At 54.5% G+C, this 24,602-nt stretch overlaps 2 protein-coding genes across 7 annotated transcripts in view; both read right to left on the reverse strand.

Moving 5' to 3' along the window:
- MMEL1 (membrane metalloendopeptidase like 1) overlaps positions 1-7,787 on the reverse strand; it is a 37,301-nt gene extending 29,514 nt beyond the window's left edge. For all 6 annotated transcript variants that reach the window (XM_025285780.3, XM_044942885.2, XM_025285777.3 and 3 more), the window contains exons 1-2: positions 7,660-7,787; positions 5,610-5,772 (exon numbers count right to left, since the gene is read on the reverse strand). In XM_025285780.3, the coding sequence (XP_025141565.1) occupies positions 5,610-5,772; positions 7,660-7,692 (196 nt within the window). In that variant the 5' untranslated portion in view covers positions 7,693-7,787. The remainder of the gene's footprint in view (positions 1-5,609; positions 5,773-7,659) is intronic.
- Positions 7,788-8,476: 689 nt separating this feature from the next.
- The window catches only part of TTC34 (tetratricopeptide repeat domain 34), a 28,231-nt gene continuing 12,105 nt past the window's right edge, over positions 8,477-24,602 (reverse strand). The window contains exons 4-8 of the mRNA XM_006044641.4: positions 24,352-24,556; positions 23,517-23,683; positions 18,443-18,713; positions 17,436-17,650; positions 8,477-14,564 (exon numbers count right to left, since the gene is read on the reverse strand). Coding sequence (XP_006044703.4) covers positions 14,037-14,564; positions 17,436-17,650; positions 18,443-18,713; positions 23,517-23,683; positions 24,352-24,556 — 1,386 coding nt within the window. The 3' untranslated portion in view covers positions 8,477-14,036. The remainder of the gene's footprint in view (positions 14,565-17,435; positions 17,651-18,442; positions 18,714-23,516; positions 23,684-24,351; positions 24,557-24,602) is intronic.

Raw genomic sequence — 24,602 nt, forward strand, 5'->3', positions numbered from 1 at the left:
AATCAGCTAACGTTTTAATGAATTCTTATTTTTAAAGGTCTGAAATGTTCTTTTTAAAACTATTTATTTTTGGCTATGCTGGGTCTTTGTTGCTGCGCATGGGCTTTCTCTAGTTGTGGTAAGTGGGAGCTACTCTTGGTTGAGGTGCACAAGCTTCTCACTGCAGTGCTTCTCTTGTTGCAGAGCACTGGCTCTAGGCTTCAGTAGCTGTGCACGTGGGCTCGGTAGTTGCGTTTCCCAGGCTCTAGAGCACAGGCTCAATGGTTGTGGCACACGAGCTTAGTTGCTCTGTGGCATGCGGGATCTTCCTGGATCAGGGATTGAACCCGTATCTCCTGCATTGGCAGGTGGATTCTTTACCACTGATCCACCATGGAAGCCCCTTAATGAATTCTTGAAGGCCAAGTGTGAGTTAGCCAGTGTGGAACAGCTGGAGCTTCAACACACGGGGATTTTGCACTTATTCACCAGCTATTTCCATGGATCCTTACCAGGTGTTGATGAGAAAGATTGGGGCCGTTCTCAGAAGGCCAGAGGGAGTCCCACTCAGTGGCACAGGCATGCAGGAGATTATCTGCTTCTGCTGCGGGGCCTGCACTTGGTGTCTCATGCTTGCCTGCACTCTCCTCTTGTGGGAAGCAAGAACTTTATACCACTGCGGGGAAGGGCAGTACACCTTTTCACCCCCAGGGACCAGGTGAAAATCTACTGGTCTGGAGGAGAGCCTGATGTAAAAATCCTCTGCTCATGGAAGAGGCAAAGGAGAGCCCTGTGGGCCCAGGATCTTAGCTGAGGTCTGCTGCTACTAGGTACGGGGGAGGGGACTCAGGGATACGGCAAAGTTTGATGGACGTGGGGATCAGGGCAGGGATGCGGTGGTGGCTCCGCTCCAAGACTGAGCCTGGGCCGGGACCCCAGAGCCCCCCCACCCCCTGCCAGCGTAAGCCAAGCACTAAAGAGCAAGGGCAACCTCCCAGCTGTGCAGGGACAGAGGCATGGAGAGAACCCCTCTGTGTCACACACACTGGGGACTGCTGATTGCTGAGGCTGGAGCAGGAGCGAAGTGGACCCAGAGGTTCCTTCTCTGAGCACAGGTAATCATCACTCACAGCTGGAGAAAGGTGAAGTCTGCAGGGCACCGAGGGTGACAGGGTGAAAACAAAACCCCAAGTCAGCTGACTCCTGACTGGATGGGTTCAACCACTCACACTAAGGCTGGCAGAACAGGTGTGCTTACTGCTGGGTGCAAGTACTGTTTACTCCAGTCTCTGCTCTTTCTTTAGATGTGCAGCGCTCAGTAAAAATGTGTGACACACAGAGACACACACATACACACAGGAGGAAAAAGCAATCCACTGCCATGAGATAAATTAATCAATAAAACTAAACTCAGAGATAGCTCAGATACTGGCATCATCAGAAAAAGACTTCAGGATAATTATGATTAATATGTTAAAGGATCTAATGGAATAGGTGGATAATATGCATGAACAGATAAGAAATTTCAGCAAAGAGATGGAAGCTATAAGAAAGTGGAAAATGGGAAACATCAGAAATGAAAAGCATGTTATTAGAGATGAACTTAGAATTTCTTTAACTGGCTGACCAGTCCAGATACAGCTGAGGAAAGAGCCAGTGAACCTGGAGATTAATTAGGGTCAAACTCTTCAAACTGTATCACAGAGAGTAAAAGAATGAACGAAATCTGAACTGGGCATCCAAATACTGTGGGATAATATCACACCATCCTACAGACATTTATGCAGAGTCTGAGGAGGGTGGAAGAAGCAAGAGAAAAATAAGAGTCCTTAAACAAGATTGCTATTAATAAGAAAACCAAAAATAACAAGGAAAGGAAATATAATCCAGCTAGTCTTCATAGCTCAGCTATGAAAAATCCTCCCTCAGTAGAACTATTGTAGTGATGAATATGGATTTATCAAAGGCAATGAGGTAGCTATACTGGGAGCATAGAAGCCTGGGTGGCTTAAGGAGCCAAATCTGCCTCCTATTTGGGATGTCAATAATAATACTGATAGAGGATCAATGACAAATCTAACATTCTATTATAATCTGATCATAATAAAATCTGATCATAATATCATGATAGAAGTTTTTCTAAGTGTTTTTGATGTGTTTGAACCCTCAAGTAAGCCTCTAACTATGTTATGTTCCATTTTACAGATAAGGAAACTGAAGCACAAAGCTGTGATGAAAACTCTCCAAGGTCACCCTCCAAGGTCACGTAGCTGGGATCTGGGGAGGCTGGCAAGCCCACCAGCCTGTCAGCCTTTGGAGCCTGGGTATTAACCACAGCCTTATAGGGCCCCCCTGTGATCTAGCAATGACAGTAAAGAGAGAAGAGTCAGAGATGAAGTTTAGACATTCCAGTACAGGGGTTGGCAGTATTTTTCTGTAAAAGGCCAGATAAATATTTTAGCCTTTGTGAGTCACATACAGACTCTGTCTCACCTACCTAATTTAGCTCTTGTAGCATGAAAACATCCACAGGCACTATCCAAGTGAATGGACACAGCTGTGTTCCAATAAAACCTTATTTAGGAAAACAAGCAATGGGCCAGAGGTATCCAAGCTCTGCACTACCCAGTGAATATGACAGCTTCTGAGGAGCATAATTCCAGGATGGGCAGGAGTATAGGCCTGGGACTGTATTTGCTACTGTATATTTTATTTTAAAAAGTTGCTTTTATGAAAAAGGCTTATCTATAACTTTTGAAAAACATATTAAAATGAAAAAATCTGAGATAACCTTTAAAAGGATTAGAAATATAAAACTTTCAAGCTAGTTGAGGTAAAACGGAGTGAAAAATAATAGCCCAATCCAAAACAAGGTGAGAAAAAAGAAAAAAGGCATCGAAGCACAAAAGAACACAACAGAAAAAAGCATACATTTTTGTGTGAATAGACAGAGACAAAATCCTCCAGGTAGAAGATAGAGACCAAAATCCACCTATACACGGTTCCAAAAGACACACATGTAAAGCTAAAGAGACAAAGTTTCAAAGAAAAAGAATGGAGGAAATAGAGAGCAAATGCTAACTCAGATCAGATGAGACAGAATTGAAGACAAAACACATTAAGGCAAAAGGCACATTAAGACATAAAGGGGCCCTACACCGTTATACAGCCTTCGCTTGCGGCTCAGCTGGTAAAGAATCTGCTTGTAATGTGGGAGACCTGGGTTCGATCCCTGGGTTAGGAAGATCTCCTGGAGAAGGAAAAGGCTTCCCACTCCAGTATTCTGGCCTAGAGAATTCCATGGGCTGTATAGTCCATGGGGTGGCAAAGAGTCTGACACGACTGAGTGACTTTCACTTTCACACCATTACACTGAGTGAAGATACACTGAATCTAAATTCGCATCCATATAATAATGTAGCTTTTTTTTTTTTTTTGGCCATGCCCTTGGTACTGAAAACATGGAGTCCTAACCACAGGACTGTCAGGAAATTTCCTTAATGTAGCCTGCCAATGCAGGAGACTGAAGAGACTTGCGTTCAATTCCTGGGTTGGGAAGATCCCCTGAAAAAGGGAATGGCAATCCACTCTGGTGTTCTTGCCTGGAGAATCCCAGGGACAGAGGAGCCTGGTGGGCTAAAGTCCATGGGGTTGCACAGAGTTGGACACGGCTGAAGTGACATAGCACACAGCACAGAGGGTCTTAAAACAGGCAATCTAATACTTGACATAACTACAAGGAAAATTGAAGGTTCTCTAGGGCTAAGTTTTAGTACACATATTTTTCAATAATTAAAAGATCAAGAAAATGGAAAGAAACAAATATATAGATTTGATTGACCTAATAGATGTACTAAGCCTCCTCTGTGTCTCCACTTTCACCTAATGGTGATTGGGTGTATTCCACATGCACACGTGGATTATTTATAAAACTGACCTTGTATTGGCCCTAAAGCAAGTCTCAGCAAATACAAATGAATCAGTATTACAGAAACCATGGCTTCTGATGACAATTCAATTAAGTTAGATACCAATTACAAAAGGCAACTAAGAAAAAAATCTCCACGCATCTAGAAATTTAAAAGGGAGATTTCTAAGTAATCCATGAATCAATAAAAAAAAAAACAATCAGTGGATGAGAAAGTACTTAAGAATAAGCAATAACATAGCATATAAACCCTTCCACAGGCTCTATCAGGACCTGAGGCAGAGACTGGCTATGGGTCATTTGTGGGGGTAGGGGAGGACACAGGAGCCCTGGCAGAGACCCCACTTGTATTTAGGGAACCAGGAGGAGAAGGGAAGGCCATTGCAGTCAGGGTGGGCTCACACTTCTTAGTACTGCCTAGATGAGGACTGGGGTGGCGTGCGGGGTCAGCCCAGTCCCCAGGAAGCCCCTCAGCTGGGTTTCTGCAGCCTAGTAGCTGTGAACAGGCTCCCTGGGGTCTCTCTGAGAGCTCTGTGATTCAGTGCCCATCTACCCTGACAGAAGACCCAGGGTGGCCAGAGACTGAAGCAGCTGGCAGGGTCCAGCCGGGCACCTGGTCAGGCAGGAGCAGCCCTGGGGGGAGGGGGAATGCCCATTACATCTGGGGGTGGCTCCCACTTCTGTTTCAGAGAAACAGTGCTGCCCAGCAATGTCTGGATGGTCCCATAGCAGTACAGGTGGCTCCCGTCAGTGAAGGAACATTCTAGTACAAAGACTGCCTCTGCCCTATTGTTGAGGGTGCTGGGGTTGGGGTGGAGATGGTGTCTTTTCCTGCAGATCCTCCTGAGTTCTGAGCCCACTGCCCACCCACCCGCCTGCAGAAGGAACCTAGAGCACCTCCCAGCTGGTGTCCGCCCATTGCACATGCCCCTTGGGGCAGCAGCGCGCTCCAGTGAGGACAGTTCACACCCCAGGGCTTGGCCTGGGCTACCTGGTGCCCAGGTGCAGACACGTGAGCGCCTCCTCTTGTTTCCCGTACCTTGTGACCCCAGGAAGGGACAGTTTGGGCTCTGTGAGTGGGGGTGTTCCAGCAGGGCACTCTTGCTCCTCCACCTCCCTAGGGCCCCAGCCTGCTCCCCACCACCCCACCAAGGTTTGAAAAGCAGAGCCTGAGATGCCATGAGGCCGGGGAACCAGGGCCGTCAGGGGCCGGGGAGGAGGATCCCAGCGAGGTCCCTGCGGGGGGCAGCCAGGGAGGCGGCAGGTGAGCGCGGCGGCCGGAGGATGCTGCGCGGCGAGTCCCAGTGCTGGAGCGCGGGCTCCTGCTGCTGGGCCGGCCGGGAACTGCAGCGCTCTGTGCGGCAGCCGAGGGGAGGGGGCGCGCAGATGGGGCTGGGGACAGGGTCTACAGCTTCTCGGGAGTCCGGCAGAGGCCCACCGAGTCAGAACCAGCCTGGTGCCAGCCCGCGCCTGGGCAGAGCCTTCCAGAAAGGTCCCCGGTCCCCACAGGTCAGTGCCCCTCATCTCCAGGCTATAGCACAGCCGGGCCGCCCCCGGTGCCCCGCGCAGACCCCGCCTGCCCTGCTCGCCAGGCGGCTCCTCCGAGTGGGCGGGCGCGCAGACCTTCCGGAGGTCGGGTGCGGACGAGCGCGGTGACAGGGTGCCGGTGGCCCGTCCGGGGGAAGGGGGCGCCCCCACTCACCTCTGCTGTCGGCGTAGAGGAGGCCCAGGGTGACCAGGGCGCCGGTCACCATGAGCAGCAGGAGCAGCAGCCCCGCCTCCAGGAAGCCTCGGTGCTTCTGCCCCGAGCGGCCGGCGATCTCCACCATCCCCAGTGGGCTCTCGGGCTTGCCCATCGCAAGTCTCTAGACGGGGAAAGCGCACAGCGGAGGAGCCCCAAGGCCAAGGCAGGGGCGGCGTCCACCCGGGGTGGGGCGTCAGGGCAGCGGGGGCTGGGTGTGGCGCTAGGGAGGCCCTGCCCGAGGCTGGAGGGTGCTCGGCCCTTTTCTCCATCCCAGGTCCTGCGCCTGAGGGCTCTCCTCCCTCTCCCAAGGAGTCTGAGTGCCGGACCCCGGGGGTGGGGCAGGCCCGGCCCTGGCCCGTTGGCAGTCCCTTTTTGAGGCTGGCCTCTCTACGTCTGCTTTCAGGCAGAGATTGGTCTGGGGTCGCTCAGCTCACAGCTTGGGGTGGGCATACAGGACCCAGGAGACCCAGCTCCCAAGTTGTCGAGGGGCTTCTGCAGCGGATCCTGCCTGGGGCTCTTGTCCCGATTTGGGGGGATGTCCTGGAGCTGTGGGCCCCCTGCATCAGGGACACCCTCTGGGAGGTGGCTTGGGCCACTGGGCTCCCTGCTCACTGTTCCTGCCTGGAGCCCAAAGGGTCTAGGGGGAGGTGAGAGTGACTGTGGTGACCAGGCAAGCCAAGACAGGACACGGCAGGGCAGCTTCAGCAGTTGTCCCCCCACCCTGTCACTACAGAGGGGACGCCTTCTCCAGCCGGCCAGGTGGTGACAGCCAGGCTCCGAGCAGCATGGAGGACACCCGGGGCTGCAGCTGTGGGCACGAGAGGGTGCACTGCCCGGGTCAGTGAGGACAGTTCACAGAGGGCTGCATGAGTCCCCTGTGCACCTGAGTGTGCGTGTGGATGCACACGTGTGTGTGTGTGAGTGCATGGGATGAGCGTGTGAACATGCTCCTGGGTGTATGTGTGTGTGTGCTCATGTGCACGCCTCTGCTGCTGGCATTCAGGGCCCTGACCAAGAAAGGTGCCTGGGTCCCCGGGGAGAGTGGGCTGCCCTCCCATCTTCAGTCCTCACATGAGCTTACATTCCTGATGTTGAGACTGGGGCCCAGTCTACACCAGCACAGAGGACAGATGCAGTCCTGCCTACTGGCAGGTAAGCATGGCCCGAGGCTGCCCATGACTGGGTTAGCTGTTCTCAATGCCAACACGTGTCCAGACTCACTGGGGGGTGAGGGGTGGGGGGTGGGTCACTCAGCCCTCTGACATCATTGCCACACAACCCAACCAGGGAGGAGCGGCCAGGCCTCCATCACTTCTCTCTGCTCCCCTCTCCTTCTGGAAGTTCCTGCTTGAGGTCCCCTTAGCCAGGCCTCCCCCGGTCTGGCCCACCCCCAGACCTGAACTGCTTCACCACCTCACCTGTGGTTCGGCATCTACAGTCCTTATTTCTATTCCCATTGCCCACCTCCCCATTGGGGGTGTCAGTGTGGGGGTCACAGGGCTCCTTCTACCTGGTCCTCAGGACCTAGGTGGGTGCCCATGACCCTGGAGGCATCCTCTGACTTGAATGAATGAACGAAAGGATGAGTCAGGCTGACTGATCTGAGCCCAACTTAGCACCTGTGGCCCTGGTTTCACCAGTGTCTTCTTTCTCTGATCAGATCTAATGAGTCTACTCATCACTCAGTCCACTTCACTGTGTCCTGCTGACTCCAGGGGACTCCGCATAACAATGGTAGGCATACAGTAAAAACTCTCCCTGAGGACTGAGGACAAAGCCAGGTACTGACAGGGGGAGAAGCTGGGGACCCCACCTCCCTGGAGACACAGTCATGGCATCTTCAGGCCTCTGTGGCCAGCTGGGAAGACAGGGGTCCTTACAGGAGTTGGGGGGGCTGTGTTGGGCTGCTTGTCTGGGGCCTGGCAACGGGTTGGTGCTTGGAGGGTGTTCTCCTGGCTGCGCTGCCCAGGAAAGCTGGCCTGGCAGGCAGGCCCCTGGCTCGGCTCACCTTTGGGTCACTCAGAGCGGCCACCACAGACATGTCTCAGAAGGCTGAGTCAGGAGGGCTCCCAGGGGTGGGAGACAGTGGCTCCAGGAGGGGCCAGGAGAGGCTGGTGCAGCTTCCGGTCTCCTTTGTGATGCGAGCAGGGGTTCTCTGGAGGCGGACCCCTCCTGCTCACAGTAGGCAAGTTCCATCTGGGTTTGGTGTGGGGGAGGGGCCAAGAGCTGCTCTGGGGGCTCTAGGCTTCCTGCTGAGCGAGCGAAATCCCTGGAGGCTGAGGGTCCCGCCTCCTGCCTTTCATCCATCCTTGCTGTCCCCTGGGTTCAAAGGGGCCACAAGGCTCCTGGGAAGGAAGGCCAGGCCCTTCTCCTTACCCTGCTCACCTTGGCGGAGAGGTTGGAACCAAGAACCACCCTGGTCACGGGGTTCCTTTCTCTTTTGTCTCCAGGGAGGGTCCAGTGAGGGTGCTGGGTTCTGGGGGCCTTGCCGGGCTGTGAGGGGAGCAGGCATCCCTGCTCATCATGATGGGGTGGGAGTGGGGCTGCCAGGGAGGGTCCCCACTCAGAGACACTGACCCCCAGAAGGCAGGTGGCCCTGACTGGGGGAACAGGAGAGGGCCTCTGGGGTTGGCAGGGGCACCCCAGGGCCTCAGTGTTAGTTAGGCACCCCTGGCCCATGATGGAGCCAGAGGTGGGGGCTCTGGGTAAAGGAGGCCCCAGTCAGAACCCAGATGTCCCTTCTCCAGGGCTGACTTGGTCACCAGCATGGTTCTGCTTCCATTTCAGAATCTCACAGATGGAAGGATCCCCTTGGGCTCCTGGGACTCTATAAGCATCCAAGGCTGGGGCCAGGCCACAGAGCCAGGGATCTGGGGTAAACAACTGCTCACTCCATCCCCTCACCAGAAGATCCACCCTGGGTCCTGTTGCAATGTTCCAGTCCACGTTCCGGTGGTCTCTTAGGTTGGCCCCTGTGCTGGGGGAAGGGCCATGCTTCAGGGGCTCAGATTCCAGAAACCAGTCCTAGCCCCCAGGCAGAGCTTGCCTCAGCCCCCTGGTTGTCCTGGCAGACCCCCAAACAAAGGCCCAGGGACCCAGCCTGAGCAAGGAGCTACCCAGACTGCTGGTCTGAATGCGGACAAGGCCAAGGTCAGGAGACTGAGAAACTGGAACTGCCCCTCCCGGGAGCCAGGGCTGGGTCAGGGTCCAGTCTGCCAGCTACAAATTCCTTCCCAGAGTGTGCTGGCTCTGGGGACCCAGGCTCTGTGCTGTCCAGCCAGAGGTTCCCTCTCCCCGACCCAAGGCCACCCGGATGCAGGGACTGTCTGGTCTCTGAGCTCAGCTGCACTTTCCCACTCACGCTGCCCCGTTCAGACTCCTCCTTGTCTGTAGCTCTATCAATGAAAAAAACTGCATGAGCAAGGGGCCTGGGGCCTGGCCTTGCCTCCTGGTGGGCACTACACTGAGGCCAGCAGGTTCTGGGGGAACCCAGCATAGTGGTACTGGGTGCCCTCCAAGAGGATCTGGAAAAAGGGGGGCCCACAGGCCAAGGACCTACAGACCCCCAGCCAAATCCCTGGATGGGCCGTGACCTAGCTGCCTTGAACATAACCCCCTCAAGGTGGATTTTAGTCCTTTCTCCTAGATGAGCTCAAGGGCCAGTGCAGGCTCCCTGTCCACCCCTCCTCATCTCTTGGGCAATAGATGTGGGAGGTGGAGGTCTGAGCCCAACCTCAGCTCTGGGGTCCAAGGAGCCAGCACCCTCATGAGGGCAGGGAGTGGGGCGCCCCTCCTCTCCTCAGTCCTGGGACCAGGGCAGGTCTACAGGGAGTAGCCTCTGGCCCTGGGGCTGCCCTCAGACCCTGCAGACACCTGCCCTTTACTGCTGGGTCCAGTCCTTCCCTGCCCCATGCCCTTGGGCCAGGCGGTCTGGGGCAGATCCTATCCTCTGTCCGAAGCCCAGCATCCCCCAGCAGGCATGTCTCTGGGCCTCAGCCTGGGGGGAAACAGACCTTCCCTGTGTCTGCCCACCCATGCTCCAGGCAGGCGGGAGATGCCCCGCTTGGAGAAGACAGGCTGGCTGGAAGAGGTTAAGTATTTCGAGGCAGTTGGAGAGCTGAGCTGAGAGCTGGGTCTCTGGGAGAGCCCTGCACACTGTCCTGCTCACTGCCTCCTGGAGTCAAGAGGCAGGCATCCTAGACAGGAGGAGGGGGCGGGGTGGTCTGACTCTGCCCCAGGTCTCCCATCACCAAGCCCCGCCCCCGGCCCCAACAACTGGAACATCAGACCCCTCCTCTATATGATTTGTCTTGGAGTCAGACAAGAGGACAGATGTGTGGTGCCTGGCACAGCTGTGTGGTTGGCAAACACCTGGCAGGGGTGGGGGTGAGGGGCAGGTGCAGAGGAGCTGAAGGGTGCAGTGGTGGCTGACAGCCCATGCGGAGGGGCCAGTCATCTGTCTTGGAACTCAGGCTGCTACTTTTGTGATCCCTAGTTATTTTACTCCCTTATCTCTGATGCTAGGAGACTGAAGGCTAAAGGAGAAAGGGGCGGCAGAGGATGAGATGGTTAGATAGCATTACTGACTCAATGGACATGAGTTTGAGCAAACTCTGGGAATAGTGGAGGACAGGGAAGCCTGGTGTGCCGGACACAAGTTAGTGAACAAATTAACATTTAAGAGCCTTATAACTACTGTTCTTTAAATTCTTGCTATTTAAATCACTCGTGTGGTTTCTGTCTCCTAAATGGACCCTATGACACATGAATTGGCCACTAGGAATGGCCCCAGGAGGCACCCCCAAACATGGAGTTTGGGAACCAGCCTGCTTGTATCCTTGGGCCTGACCGTGGGACTGAGTGCCTGGGAGACGTGACTCGTGGCAGCGGCTTTAGGAGTGACCGAGCTACCACCGTGCTCGGCTGTGAAGTGATAGCTGAATCTGGGCCCAGGGAGCGAGGGCTGCGTGCTGCTATGGATGAGTGGCCCCAAGGCCCCTGGTGTCCTGCGCACTCACATGGAGACGACAGGAGCTCAGGTCTGGGCTCAGCTCCACCACAGCCCTGAGAGGCCCTTCTGTCTCACAAGTGCGGGGCTGATAAGGCTGAAAGACAGACACAACATCTGCTCCTGTGAGTAGTACAGTCAGTGCTGGGACTTTCACAGCCTCCCCAAGCTTCTTAGGAGAAAGTTCAAGCACTGACTGGGAAGGATTGGGACCCTGAAACCAGGAATGGGATGTCTGGTTGGCCTCAGATGGGGCTGAGAACCTCGAACACCTGGGGCCTCTGAGCCCCTCCCATGTCCAAGGAGACAAGCCCCTTTCACTATAAACCCTGCGAGAACCTCCTGTGGACCAGATACGTAGAAAGAGGCTGCTCATTCTACTCGATGTCCATAGTTAGCCCCCAGACCCACAAGTAGGATCCAATCTCTGCATGCTCAGGGTAGGGGCGAGTACAGGGTCCAACCCAGAATAAAACAACTTACAGTAATAGATCCAAACAATTTCAAGACATAATTAATTGACACCAAGAATCCTGGGGATTATGTGGGGACGGGTCAGGGGTGTCACACCATAGTGGAGGGATCACAGCACTGAGCTGGGCTGGCACCATTCACATAGGTGCACCAGCCAGAGAGTCTAAATTTGTGTGTTGGCTATGGGCTCCCCTGGGGTTCAGCGGTGAAGAATGCGCCTGCCAAAGCAGGAGATGCAAGAGGCATGGGTTGGATCCCTGGGTTGGGATGACTGCCTGGAGGAGGAAATGGCAATAATTCCAGTATTCTTGCCTGGGACACCATGGGACAGAGGAGTTGGAGAGCCCTGCACACTGTCCTGCTCACTGGTGGGCCAATGAAGCTGAGAAGCCAGAACCTCTCCTGTGTAACGTAGAGGAAGGAACCCAAGGGCGCAGGGAGGTGACACGTTGGAGAGGACTTATCATTCATGACCCATGCCTCTGATACAGCCTCCGGTAGGGTCACAGAACTTACTTTAAGTATTTCTGTGGTTAACTATACAAACACATTTCCTGATTTTGAAAAACCCTTGCATTCCCATGTATGTTGCTGTCAAACATTTTGTTGAATTCAGGTTTGTTGGTGCTTCATTTAGTGTTTCTGAACTGATAATTTGTAAATGAAATGGGTTTGTGGCTTTCATTTGGTTGAGATTATGCTTTCTAAAAAAAAAAAAACTTGGAAGGGAACTATATTTGGTATTTTGTAATAAAAAACTATAATGGAAAAGGATAGAAAAAAAGAATATACATACATCTATACGTGTAGTGGAATCTCTTTGCTGAGCCCCAGAAACTAACACAGTATTGTAAGTCAACTATCCTTCAACAGAAAAAAAGAACTTGGAAGCTTTTCTTCTTTTCCTTGGCTGCGAAGGAGTTTAAAGCAATTACGAGCTGACTGTTCTTTAAAGGCTGGCAGATCTCCCCGACACCATCTGGAACTGGAGCTGTTTTGGGGGAAGCTCCCTAACCACCTTCTCTTTCCCTCCGTGATAATTGTCCTGTGCAATTGTTACATCTACTCTGGAGTCAGTTCAGTTAAATAATATTTTCCTGGGAACCAACACATTTTATCCAGGTCTTCAAATTTATTTGCACAGAGGTGAGAAAAGTGATGTCTTATGATTCTTTAAATTTCCTGTGTGTTGTTTTTACTTCTAAAAATTTTGTGGCTTTGTTCCTTTCCTGTCTTTCCAGATTAAGTCAGCTACTGGTTCATCTGTTTGATTTTCAAAGAACTGTATTTTGGATTTTTGAGTTATTTCCCTTTTGTATTCCGAATTCATTAACTTGTTTCCTGTTATTCATCCCTGCCTGTTCATTTCCTCCATTTCACTGTCCTTTTTAAACTTCTCAAGTTTAGGATGCACTTCATTTTGATTGGCTAGTGATGCACTCAGAACGTGAACTTTCCTCTGGGCACTGCAATCCATAGGGGCTCCCCTGGACTGTTTTTTTTTTTTTTTTTAACTATTTTTCCAATATTCTCCAATTCCAGTTTTGATTTCTTTTTGGATCCAAGAGGTGTTTCACCTGCAGGGAATTTTAAAACATCAATTTACATCTTTATTGTCTTGAGAATAGGTAATGCTCTCTGTACCACATCATAAACGTTTCTTGGTAACCTCAGATTTTGAGAAAATAAGGTACAGCCTGTGTTCTAGGGGGACAATCTGATTTACACTGAAACTACCTGATTATTCTGCCATGATGGAGGCCATCCAGGGCCTGTGAGTTCTTGTCCACTTGGGCGCCGTGGCAGGAGGCTGGGATATGGCCTCACGTGGACCTGCAGATGTGGTAACGACCCCCAGCCCATGTGGAAGTGGATGGGGAGGACTTGGGGTGGGGGTCTCTGCCAGCTCAGCAGTGAGGAGCTGGGGGCGGGAGACTGGTTGGGGGCTCTTCCAAGACCATCAGCTCCTGGGAAGCTGTGGTGAGTCAGGCATCTGCAAGCTCACTGTGATGAGCTCTGGCCTTGAGTGGACAGATGAGGGCAGGACATCCTGGGGGGAGGAGAGCAAATGCACCCTCTGTCCCTTGCTTTACTCGATGGCCTGTCCAGCAGTTATGTTCATTAACGGGAGAGAAAAACTGCACAACTCGCCCCTGGCTTCTTTGAAACCTACAGCAATGGGACCAGGGCTGGACTTCTCCACATCCTCCAGGAGAAGTTTTCCAAGCCAACTGTGGTGGGAGTGGGTAAGTTTAATCATGTAAGAAGCACCTTTACATCCGACAGGAGATCGGATGCCAAGTAGACGCCTGGCTGCTCTGCTCATTGGAGGCCCCTTGGGGCAGGTGTCTCTGCTTGGCAGGGAAGGGAGGCCATATCATCCTCCCAAGGTGCTGGCTTCCCTGGAGAACAACCTTGATGAAAGCATAGGTTTTGGGCCCAGTTTGAGAGTTTTTTGCCCTTGAGGGGCTCCAGGCCCTGCAGGACGCCTGGCCAGAGGTCAGGCCAGAGTCAAGGGCTGCTCCACATCTGGAGAAGGGTTTCCTGGGCTGGCACCATCTCCCCAGGGCTATGAGGGGCCAGGCTGAACCCCACTCAACCTGCAGGCCCCAAGCCAGGGATAAGGAACAGCACTTCTCTCTGAGGCCCAAGAGGGCCAAGAGGGCCCCAGTTTTGAGGACCAGGTCGCTGTTCAGGGAAGAGGCTCTGAGCTTCCTAGGGTGGTTGCTCCAGGCAGGTGGGGAGCTCTCTCCTCTGCTTCCCAAGGCTGGCCATCTGCCAACCCACCCAGGACTAGGAAGAGGGAGAGGGTGGGGGAGCACCTCCTCAAGCAACCTCCCCAGGGGCTGGTCGAAGAATGACGATGACAGGGTGTCCTCACAGCTGGGCCTGGGGAGTGCTGGTCAGTGGAGCCGGCAGCCAGAGGACGCCTCCCTCCGGATTCTTGCCTTCAGCCTCTTCAGGCCACTGTGCTCTGGGTCCAACAGGAGGCCGGCCTCTGCCACCGTCCAGGCCTCGCTGTAGCGTTGCTCAACCAGGCAACACCGTGCCTGGCACAAGAGTATGTGGGTGGCTAGAGCCCGGCCTGGCCGCTCCCACAGGCTGCTCTGGGCCTGGGTGGGTGCCAGATGGAGGGCCTGGGAGAAGGCCCCCGCAGCCCCAGCCTCATCCCCCAGACCCAGCAGCAGGCGGCCCCGGGAGCAAAAGTCCTCCACCTGTGTCTGGAGGTCGCTGTCCCTTGAGCCCTCTCGGAGCACGTGGTCTAGGTCCCCAAGTGCTCGGCTAAACTCCCGCAGCTTGGCCAGGCAAGTGGCCCGACGGCGCAGGTGACAGGTGCTGCTGCCGCCCGCCAGGACGGCCAGCGAGCAGTAGCCCAGCGCCTGGCGGGGCTGTCCCAAGTTCAGGAGAGTGTTAGCTTCCTGGACTGCGACCTGCACAGAGGGGATGGAGGGAGGGAGGTCAGGCCATTGCCTCCGAGCCCTGCACAGCCAGCTGCTGCTCGCTCCCCCGTGCAGATGCTGTCTGCTTCTTCTGAGGGGTAGTGTATGAAGGCACAGGGCAGTGACCACCCCCTTGCAATCCCTTCACCCTGCTTGGGTGTCCTCCTGCTTCTCACAGCCCTACTGTCCCACCTGCGGTCCCAGCTCCTCTTACCTGGGTGACCTCCTCTCTTCCCTCTGCTCCTCCCCCTCTGACGGGGCCTCGGCCAGCCTCCCCCCTCCCCACATGGCTGCCCAGCCCCAGGACAGCAGCGAATGCCCTTCTGCCCAGCCTGTTCCAGGAGCCCCCTCCTGGACCCCAGATCAGAAAGGCAGGGTCTGCTCTGTGCTAGCGCTATTCTCACTTCACTAACCAACTAGCCGCTCCCTCAGGCCCAGTGGAGCCAGAGTCAAGGCTAGGGAGACACTCTCCAGGCGCCCCCGGTGTGTCCAGAAAGGCTGTGGTGGACTCACCCTCTACTCCATGGATGCAGCAGGGCAGTGCCAGAGGCCAGAGGGTGCTGTCCATCCTAGCACTCTTTCCCTGGGGACTGCTGGACTGAGGCCCTGGCGGCCCCCCGTCTGGGTGGAGCAGCTCCAAGGGCCAATGCCACCCCTCTGCCCCCCAGGCTCACTTTCTTTTTCTGAGTGTGGCGGAAGCCCATTCTTCAAACCTGCCAAAATGCCTTACCTCCCCTCGCCAACTGCCCTGGATAAATCCGCTTGCCTCCCTTGGCTCCTCCTGCTCTCAAGAACCCACAGTGGCTCCCCAAGGCCTGATGGGGAACAAACCAGACGCTGCCTCTCCCGCTGTCCCTCCCTCTCCCATGCAGTCAGGTGATACCAACGCCCCCGGCCCCCGCCTGTCCCCAGGAAAGCACAGTGCACCCAGCAGGTGAGCGCGTGGTCTTGTCTTCCCAGCCGTGCCACAGAGGATCGGCGACTCTATCTCGGTGCAGCGCCCTCTCTACGGGGGAGGTCAAGAGCATCAGCAAGAGAGTCAAAGCCTCGCGCGGCCCAGGGCAAGTATTCCACCTCTTTTTGCTTCACCTACGGGTTCTGCGAAATAGGGGTGGAAACTGACAAGGCACCACAAGCCGCGCAGGCGTAGTACCGCCGGAAGCGGGGCGCCACTACTTCCGTCTCACTTCCTGGTTGGCCCGCGTTGCCCAGCAACGGTCCAGCGTCTCACGAATTCTCGCTGCAGCGAAACCCGTCTCCAGGCGGCCAGGCCCAGCGCTCATCTCCTGGCCCAGCCCTTCTAAGAACTCAAAGACACACCTTTGCCCAGCCTTGTCTTGTGAACTCCGAGACCTCAACCTAGCTCCCTTCTCCTAGCTCACAGCCCTCCTCCCCTTCCTCTGGGATCTGAGACTCTAGCCCAGGACCCCTCTCTGAGATCTCTGGGCTTCTCAGCCGCCCCTCTGGTTCTCGGTCCCGGTAACATGCTCCTTGGTCGGCTCAGGGCTTCCTTGATATGTTCTTTGACTTCCCTTGTAGCTCAACTAGTAAAGAATCTGCCTGCAATGCGAGAGACCTGTGTTCAATCCCTGGGTTGGGAAGATCCTCTGGAGAAGGGAAAGGCTACCCACTCTAGTATTCTGGCCTGGAGAATTCAGTCCATGGGGTCGCAAAGAGCACAAAGACACGACTGAGCGACTTTCACTATCAGTTTTGGCCTGCTCAGCCCTACAAGGGCCGCCCCCCTACAATGCCCATGGCTCCCTTAGCTCTTTCTGTCCCTAATGCCCATCCAGCCAACTTCCATACTGACCCCTCGTTGAAACCCCTAGTGTGGTTCTGTTTTCCTGATGGACCTGGAGTGACAGAGCCTGTGGAAGCATAAAGAGGTGAAATTCTTGCCCCAGGTCGTGCAGGGGTTCTTGACTGGCCTGCTGATGCTCTTGGCTTCTACCACCTACTGGTCCCTTCACTGCCCACTCCGTCCCCTGCTCCCTCAAAAAAAAAAAAAAAAAAAAGGTTAAATTCAGCCACTGCAGGGAAATCCATTCTGCTGTCTGCATTCCCCCGGTCCGCCTCCTGTACCTGCCTGGCTGCTTCTGCCTCCAGCAGGTGAAGGGAGGGGCCCTTCCCTCTGTCCCCACCCTGAGCCTCTCCTCAAGCCCCTTCCCCTGCACTCCACACCAGCTGCATTTTGATCACCTGTTTCTTGAGCACTCCCAATTCTTTCCTGCCTCCAGTCTTTTGCCTTGGCCTCTGTATTGCCATGGCAATCTCACCTCCAGAGCTGCCTCGCAACCTCACTGTCCTGTCTCATGGTCTTCCTGCACTTTCACCCTCTGAGGTGAACCCTCCCCCACGGTGGTACCCCCCCTGAGATGCGAGGGCCATGGTGCTGGCAGTGGCTCCACGCAGGGCCTGATGGAATGTGCTCTTACCTTCTCGTCAAATGAGCAGCTGAGGGAAAAATCCCCTACCCAGACAGCCTCAGCCCAGCATCCCTTCAGGGTCCCTTTCAGTTCACTAAGGGTTCACCTGCTTGCTCTCTGGACGGATGTCCCTCACCTGGCCTGACTAGGGGGTTGGGGTGGGGTTCCAATGAGGGCCAAGTGTTCCTGCCGGGCTCAATCTGGCTCTGAGGATGCCGTCCCCTCCCTCTTCTCAACCCCGAGTCAACTTATATGTTTTACACAAAAAAGACACCCTGAGGGTGTCAGGGCTTGAGCTGGCCAGACCGAGGTGCCTTCTCCTGATCAGGTACAGGGGGCTTGCAGCGCTGCGCAGGGCCCTGGACCTGGGGATCTCACACCTCAGGTGCTGGAGAAGCGCTGGGCTGGGGACTCCAAGGGGTGCTGTGCCCACCTGGGTGAGGCTCTGCCGCTCCGAAGCCTCCAGGAGACACAGCAGGAAGCCGAGGTCCTGGGCATCCATCTCTGCAAGGCACTGCAGGTCCTGTGCAGCGGCCACCACATCCCCCTTCTTGAGCCGGAGCAGCCCACGTCGGGCGCGGGCTGCCTCTGATGGAGGGGTGGGGTGCAGGACTTTTTGCAGATGGGCACCGGCCTCCTCAAAGCTGCCTGTCAGGGATTGGGGAAGGACAATCACGGTGGGGCTGGGGCGGTGGTGGGGGGCGGGGGGACACAAGGAAGCTCACTACAGCATTTCTTGTTCAGCGCTGGCTCTGGGAGTGGCTGGTTAATGGAAGGCCTTAGTCCCAGAAGGAAGGAGCAGGGAACAGAGGGGCAAAGTGACACCTTTCACCTGATAACCGAGCCCCCCATCAAGGGGGTGTCATTAAACTCTATGACCCCCAGGTGGAGCAGTAGGACTTGGAGTTCCCTCACCATGGTCACTGCAAGGACCTGCTTTCTCTCCTGAGTAGGGCTGCATGGGATCAGAGCAGCCTCTGGGGTCCCCAAAGGCCTTGGTGGGGGTACCTCACAGGCTTGGAAGTGATGATGACATGCCCGGGAAATGCAGGTTGCAGAGAGAGCTCCCTGTTCAATTTAGCGCTGAAATATTCTCAGGATTTTGCAATAAAGACCGATGTTTTGGTACATGTGGGCCTAAGACAGTCTCGCCCAGAACAGGGCAGTCTGTAAACATCTGAATAAATGCATGAGTTAAAGAGGAGGCCTAAGCATCTGAGCCTTTCACAAAACCCCACATCATGGCTTCATCTCATCTCCCGATGGACAAAGCTGCACAGGGGACCCACATGGGAACAGGTCACAAGTTCTGGGACTCAGGGTGGGAGGTACCTTAGATGCCACTGAGTCCAGGGTCTCTTTCTCCCATTTTACAGGAAAGAGTCCAGGATGGGAGGAGTAGGGACGATGCTCACGTCTTGTGTCTGGACAGACACATACCCACCGCAGCGAGCGCATCTGCCAGGAGCATGTGCCAGAGGGGCTGCCTGGCATCAATTTCAATCAGTGCCTTCCCCGCAGCCAGGAGGTTCTGGGCGTCCTTGTCACCGAGGCGGGCCCCTGTGTCTGGCAGCTGACTCAGGAGGGCCCGGCAGCGGGAGGAGAGGCTCTGGGTGATGAGGGCCTGGGCCTCCGGCTTCAGAGAGCGAATTTCGGGAACTGCAGTTCTCGGGCTGAGCCTCAGAGCAGAGAGGATGTCGTCCACAGCCTCCTGCAACGGGAGGAGGGCAGGGTGGGTGGCAGAAGTCATCCCATATTTGCTGTGTTCCTCTCAGCGCCCTAGTGTTGGGGACACCAGAACGGGCAGATGGCCTGGTCCCTGCCCTTTCACCATGGGGTGAGGGTCAGTCAACAGGAGGGCCTATAGGGTGAGCTGTCAAGGCAGCGTGTGGCGAAGTTACAGCAATGGTATCAGAGTTCTGGACAGGGGTAATGGTCTGGAGCCCCAGAAGGGCCATGCTGATCAAGCCCCACTATGGCACAAGTGGGGCTTGGGCTGGCAGGCAGAAGGGCCAGAGGCCAGGGGCTGAGTCTGTAGCTCGGAGGTGAGGAGGGGAAGAGGAGTCTGGAGGTCCTGATGGTGCTGTGGAAGCACATGAGGACCGGGGAGGCTGGGCCCTTTAGGAGAGCCTTGACCCTGGTGAGTCATTTGCATCTGACCTCTGACTTGGCCAAGAGTCCGGAGCCATGAAACCACCCTCTGGTCCATCCTCCTGTTGGTTTTCTACTTGTCCTTTTCTTTGTACTTTGATGTCTTTCCCGCTCCTTTTCTACCTTCTTTTAGGTTAACTGAAAAGGTTTATTATTTTATTTTAGTTCCTCCTTTAACCACTTCACTCTGCCTCTTTTTGGGAATTCCCTGACTGCCCTGTGGTTAGGACTCTACATTTCCCCACTCTGTTCTTCAGACTCCCGGGGGCACAGGTTTGATCTCTGGTCAAGGAACTATGATCCTGCAGGCTGCGCTGTGGCCAAAACAAAAACACAACACAACAAGAAACTCTGCCTCTCTTTAACACTCTCTAGCTGTTGTCCTGTAGGTTACAAAGTCGTTTGCTCAGTTGCTCAGTCATGTCCTATTCTTTTGACCCTATGGACTGTGTCGCCAGCCAGGCTGCTCTGTCCATGGGGTTTTTCAGGCAAGAATACTGGAGTGGCCTGCCATTTCTTCCTCCAGGGCATCTTCTCGACCCAGGGATTGAACCTGCGTTTCCTGTGTTTCCTGCATTGGCCACTGAGCCACCTGGGAAGTCCATAGGTACAAAATGTGTCTCTAGAAATGGCATCGCATTGTCTTCTGGCTTCCACTGTTTCTATGAGAAGTCATTCATCGCTCACACTGCTCTTCTGTTGCTCAGTTGTCTCCGACTCTGCAACCCCACCGACTGCAGCACGCCAGGCTTCCCTGTCCTTCACTATCTCCCGGAGTTTGCTCAAAGTCATGTCCATTGAGTTGGACCGTTACTGTTGTTCTACTATATGTAATATTTCTTTTTCTCTCTGGCTGCCTTGAGTATGTTCTGTTTATCTTTTGTTTTCAGAAATGTGATCAAGGGATGCCCAAGTGTGGTTCTGCTTTGTATTTATCATCTTGAGATTTTTTGAGCTTCTTGTAAAATTTTTGGGCATTATTTCTTCAAATACTTTTACAACAACATATACATGTATTAATATAAATACATGCACATATATTTGTCCCATTGTTTCTCCTCTGGGACAATAGTTATACATATGTTGGACTGCTTGGTATCATCCCAGAGGTCACTGAAGCTCCCTTCATTAAGAAGAGAATAGTTTTCTCCACTCTGTTCTTCAGACTGGATACTTTCTACTGGTCCATCCTTAATTTTACTAACCTTTTCTTTGGCAGTTTCCAACCAGCTGTTAAGCCCATCTGGTAAATTATAGATACACCTTTCAGCTCCAGAATTTCCACTTGATTCTTCTCTATAATTTCTGTTTCTCTGCTATAATTTTTCAACTGTTCACTCATTATGAAAAATTTTCCTTGACATTCTTCACATGTTTATAATCCCTGTTTTAACACCCTTATCTATTAATTTCAGGAGAAGGCAATGGCAACCCACTCCAGTACTCTTGCCTGGAAAATCCCATGGATGGAGGAGCCTGGTAGGCTGCAGTCCATGGGGTCGCTAAGAGTCGGACACAACTGAGTGACTTCACTTTCACTTTTCACTTTCATGCATTGGAGAAGGAAATGGCAACCCACTCCAGTGTTCATGCCTGGAGAATCGCAGCGACGGGGAGCCTGGTGGGCTGCCGCCTATGGGGTCACGCAGAGTTGGACACGACTGAAGCGACTTAGCAGCAGCAGCAGCTATTAATTTCAACATTTGCACCATCTCAAGTTCTGTTTCTATTGAGTACTTAGTTTTCCGATTATTGGTCACATTTCCTGGTTCTCTGTGTGTTCAGCAGTTTTTTGATTTTGGGCTGGAAGTTGTGGATAGTACATGGTAGAGTCTGGACTATGTCACCGTCTCATAAAGGAGGTTGTGTTTTATTCTGGTGGCTCATTTTTGTTCTGTTAGATTTGGTTTTGTTCCTTGTGAGGGCAGATTCATTTCAGTTTTGAACTTAGTCCTAAAATATGACCTTGACTTGGCCTCCCTCGTGGCTCAGTGGTAAAAAAAAATCTGCCTGTCAAGCAGGAGACGTTGATTCGATCCCTGGGTGGGAAGGTACCGTGAAGAAGGAAATGGCAACCCACTCCAGTATTCTCACCTGGGAAATCCCATGGACAGAGGAGGCTGGTGGGCCACAGTTCATTGGGTTACAAGAGTCGGACATGACTGAAGTGACTAAAAACATGACCTTTACTTAGGACATGGTCTCAGCTGAGTGCCTAAGGTATTCACAAAAGTCTCTGCTCTGGTGGGGTCAGGATTCCAACATCTCCTGCCACCTGTGAGCTCTGTGGGGCCCCTACATGTGCAGATCAGCTCAGACAAGAACCCACCTGGAATCCCATGAAGACTTCTCCCCTCTGCATAGCCCCAGTTTCTCCATTGCCCTTAGTTGGAAATTTCAGCTACTGCACCAGCCAGGAATCCCAGGCTCTGCCTCCTCAGCTCAGCAAGCCGACTGCCCCACCTCCTGGTGAGTAACAGGAAAGGCTCCCCAGGCAGAAAGTCAGGTTATGGTGGGGCTCCCATGGGGCTCCCCTTTTGTGGTTTCCCTTCTCTCAGGGATGGCAGGTCTTCACTGTCTGTTGTCCAGGGCCTGAAGACAGCTGTCATGTATTTTATGTAGGTATTTTTTTTTAGAAGCCCAGTATCTATTACCTCTTCTAGCCACACACTTTTAAAGTCCAGGAACGGGGTTCTCCTGGAGCAAGTGTGTGTGGGACAACGTCTTAGAGAGACAGAGTGCTTAGATGGCTGGATGAAAGTACGGTCCTCTCTAATCCTCCCTAGACCATGACCTGGATCCTACCTGACCCTGGTGCTGGCCAGTGGTAAACCTATTGGCTGGTTACCTTTGCAAGGAAAAAGTCCAATTCTGTGCTGGCTCATGGGAATTCCAGCTACCACCCATGGAGCCCTCACTGAGGACCAGGCACCAGGCTGAATGGGGCTTCCCAGGGGGCGCAGTTGTAAGGAATCTACCTGCCAATGCAGGAGAGGCAAGAGATGTGGATTTGACCCCTGGGTCGGCAAGGTCCCCTGGAGTAGGATATGGCAACCCACTCCAGTATTCTTGCTAGGAAAATTCCATGAACAGAGGAATCTGGCAGACTACAGTCCATACGGTCTCAAAGAGTCGGACATGGCTGAGCACACTCGCTCGCACCAGGCTGAGTATCTGACAGCCTTGAATAAGCACTTCCACCTCAAGGCTGAGGATCTGATGACCTTGAACAAGCACTCCCCGCCCCCATTTTACTGATGTTGAAACAAAGCTCAGAGATGTTTCAGGATTTGGTCAGAAAGTTAGAGGTGGGGGAGAAGGGTTCTGGATTCTGGACCCTCGCAGGCTGACTCAGAGCTTTTCTCTTAGTGAAAGGCTGGAGGGCTTGTGGGTACTTGGGCTCATCCCATCTCCAGGAGGAGGAAGTTCGGGGGGAGGGGACAAAGTGGGGGTAGCCTCTGCTTAGAGATGTTTCTGAGGCACCTCTCAGAGGAGCTGCTGGCATGCCGAGAGCACCCAGGGGCGTGGTTCCAGGGGTCTGCCTCCTGGCTGAATCCCGTCTCTGAGAACACAGGTGCTTTCCCAGCACAAGAAGGGCCCTGCAGAGGGCTGGGTTCCCAGCCACATGTGCGTGCCCAGGCTGGAACAGACACCAGGTGCCAGTGGCCTTGGGGGAAACGCAATACCCTGGCAGGCAGAAGCACCATCTGCAGATGCTCTCATTCCAGTGGTATCTTGGATGGATCACTTTTCCTTGTCTTCCGGGACTCCAGTCCTTAAGGAATTCAGAAACCTGGCCGGCTGGTTACCTCTGGGCTGTATTTTGACCCAGCGAAGCATCAGAGCAGACAGTTGGTTTCAGTTTCTCACCTATGACATCACTCTTGGCTGCAAAGTGCCCTTGTCCAGGGCTGTTTGGCTGTGGCTGCCTCTGAACACAGCTTCTCTGTGGAAAGTACCTGCCCTGGGCCTGGCAATGGACTACCTCTCACCCCTGCCCCTGCATGCCAACCACTCGAAACCACAGGTCCTGTATAAACAGCTGAGGGTGGCACCCAAGAGGCAGCCAAGGTGTCTTTACTCTAAGGTGGGGTCCCCCAGTAAGTCCGAGGCTTTGCGTATCTATCCACACTGATGGATGCTGGGAGCACAGGGACTCTTCAGATGAGAGCAACAGGCCACCTGAAACCAGGGATGTGATGGTGAGGCTCCGTGAGCCCCAGAGTGGGCGGGGCTTTGACGCACATGTCACACTCGATGCCTGGCCCTGCGTCCTCTCTCCTGGGGGGCTGAGAAGGAGGGCAGCACCTCTCCTGAGCACCACCAACTGCCCTGTCCCAAGTGGGGAGCGTGGGGCCGGTACCTTCTGCTCATCCAAGGCCAGGTGCAGGAGTGCCCGGCCGCACAGCGCCTGTGCGTTCCCCGGCTCAGTCCTCAGCACCGAGGTGAAGTCGAACATGGCCGTCTTCTTCTGGCCCAGGAAGCCATAACAGCGGGCTCGGGCAAGCAGGGACTCAGTGGCCTGATTTCCTGAAGGAAGGGGGCATGGCGTCAGGATGTGACCTCTGCCGGGCACTGCCAGGTTCAGCGTGTCTGGCCTCACCCAGCAGTTTCTGCACCCACCCTGGTGCCCAAAGGGTTGGGGGAAGGGGTGCACCAGCTCTGGGGTCACCTGGGGAGCTCACAGACTGCTGTGCACCAAGACACTCTGGGGAGCAGTCTGGATTGGCCTGGGGGCCCTGGCTGTGGAACACAGCCTGGCTCTGGGAGCCCAACCCAGATAGGTGGTGTCTGGGAGAGTTGGTGGATAGTCAGAGGAGGCTTCCTAGAAGAAGGGGCACTGCAGCTGCATCTGAGGTGAGATGAGGGGAGGTACAAGGCGGGGAAGGATCCGAGCAGCTGGTCATGGAATGGCTGCAGGAGTGAAAGTGCCAGCCTGGTCCCCCTACCCTCAGGGCCTGGATGTGTGGTATGGAGCCCAGGATACAGGGGAGGGTCCCAGCTCAGGCCCCAGCTGGCTGGGCCTTCTCCTAGGCCTTAGCATGAAGGTGACCAGGAGTCATGAAACACCTGTGAACCAAGCATGTGCTCAGACCGCTGGTGCCTGACAACACCCCTTCTCCACATGGCACAGGCTCCCCTTAGCCCCAGGTACCTGGCAGGATGGGGGTGGGAGGAGGGGGCTGGGAGGCTCTTACCTGAGGCAAAGATGGCCAGAGAGAGGTAGGCGATGGCCTCCCTGGTGTGGGCCCCGCCCTCGGCCCCTCCCGGTCGTGCCCGCAGGATGGCCAGGGCCCTCGCGTGGCAGTGGCCCCAGAGCAGCTGCCGGTCCTCGTGACAGAAAACGGCCAGGGTGGACTGGAGGCAGGCCGTGTCCCCGGACTGGACCACCTTCTTCACCAGCTGCAAGGGAAAGGGTGTCACCATTGGGTCCTGTCTGAGGCCCGCC

Source organism: Bubalus bubalis, chromosome 5 (genome assembly GCF_019923935.1).
Source record: "Bubalus bubalis isolate 160015118507 breed Murrah chromosome 5, NDDB_SH_1, whole genome shotgun sequence".
In the NCBI taxonomy this organism is placed as follows: domain Eukaryota; kingdom Metazoa; phylum Chordata; class Mammalia; order Artiodactyla; family Bovidae; genus Bubalus; species Bubalus bubalis.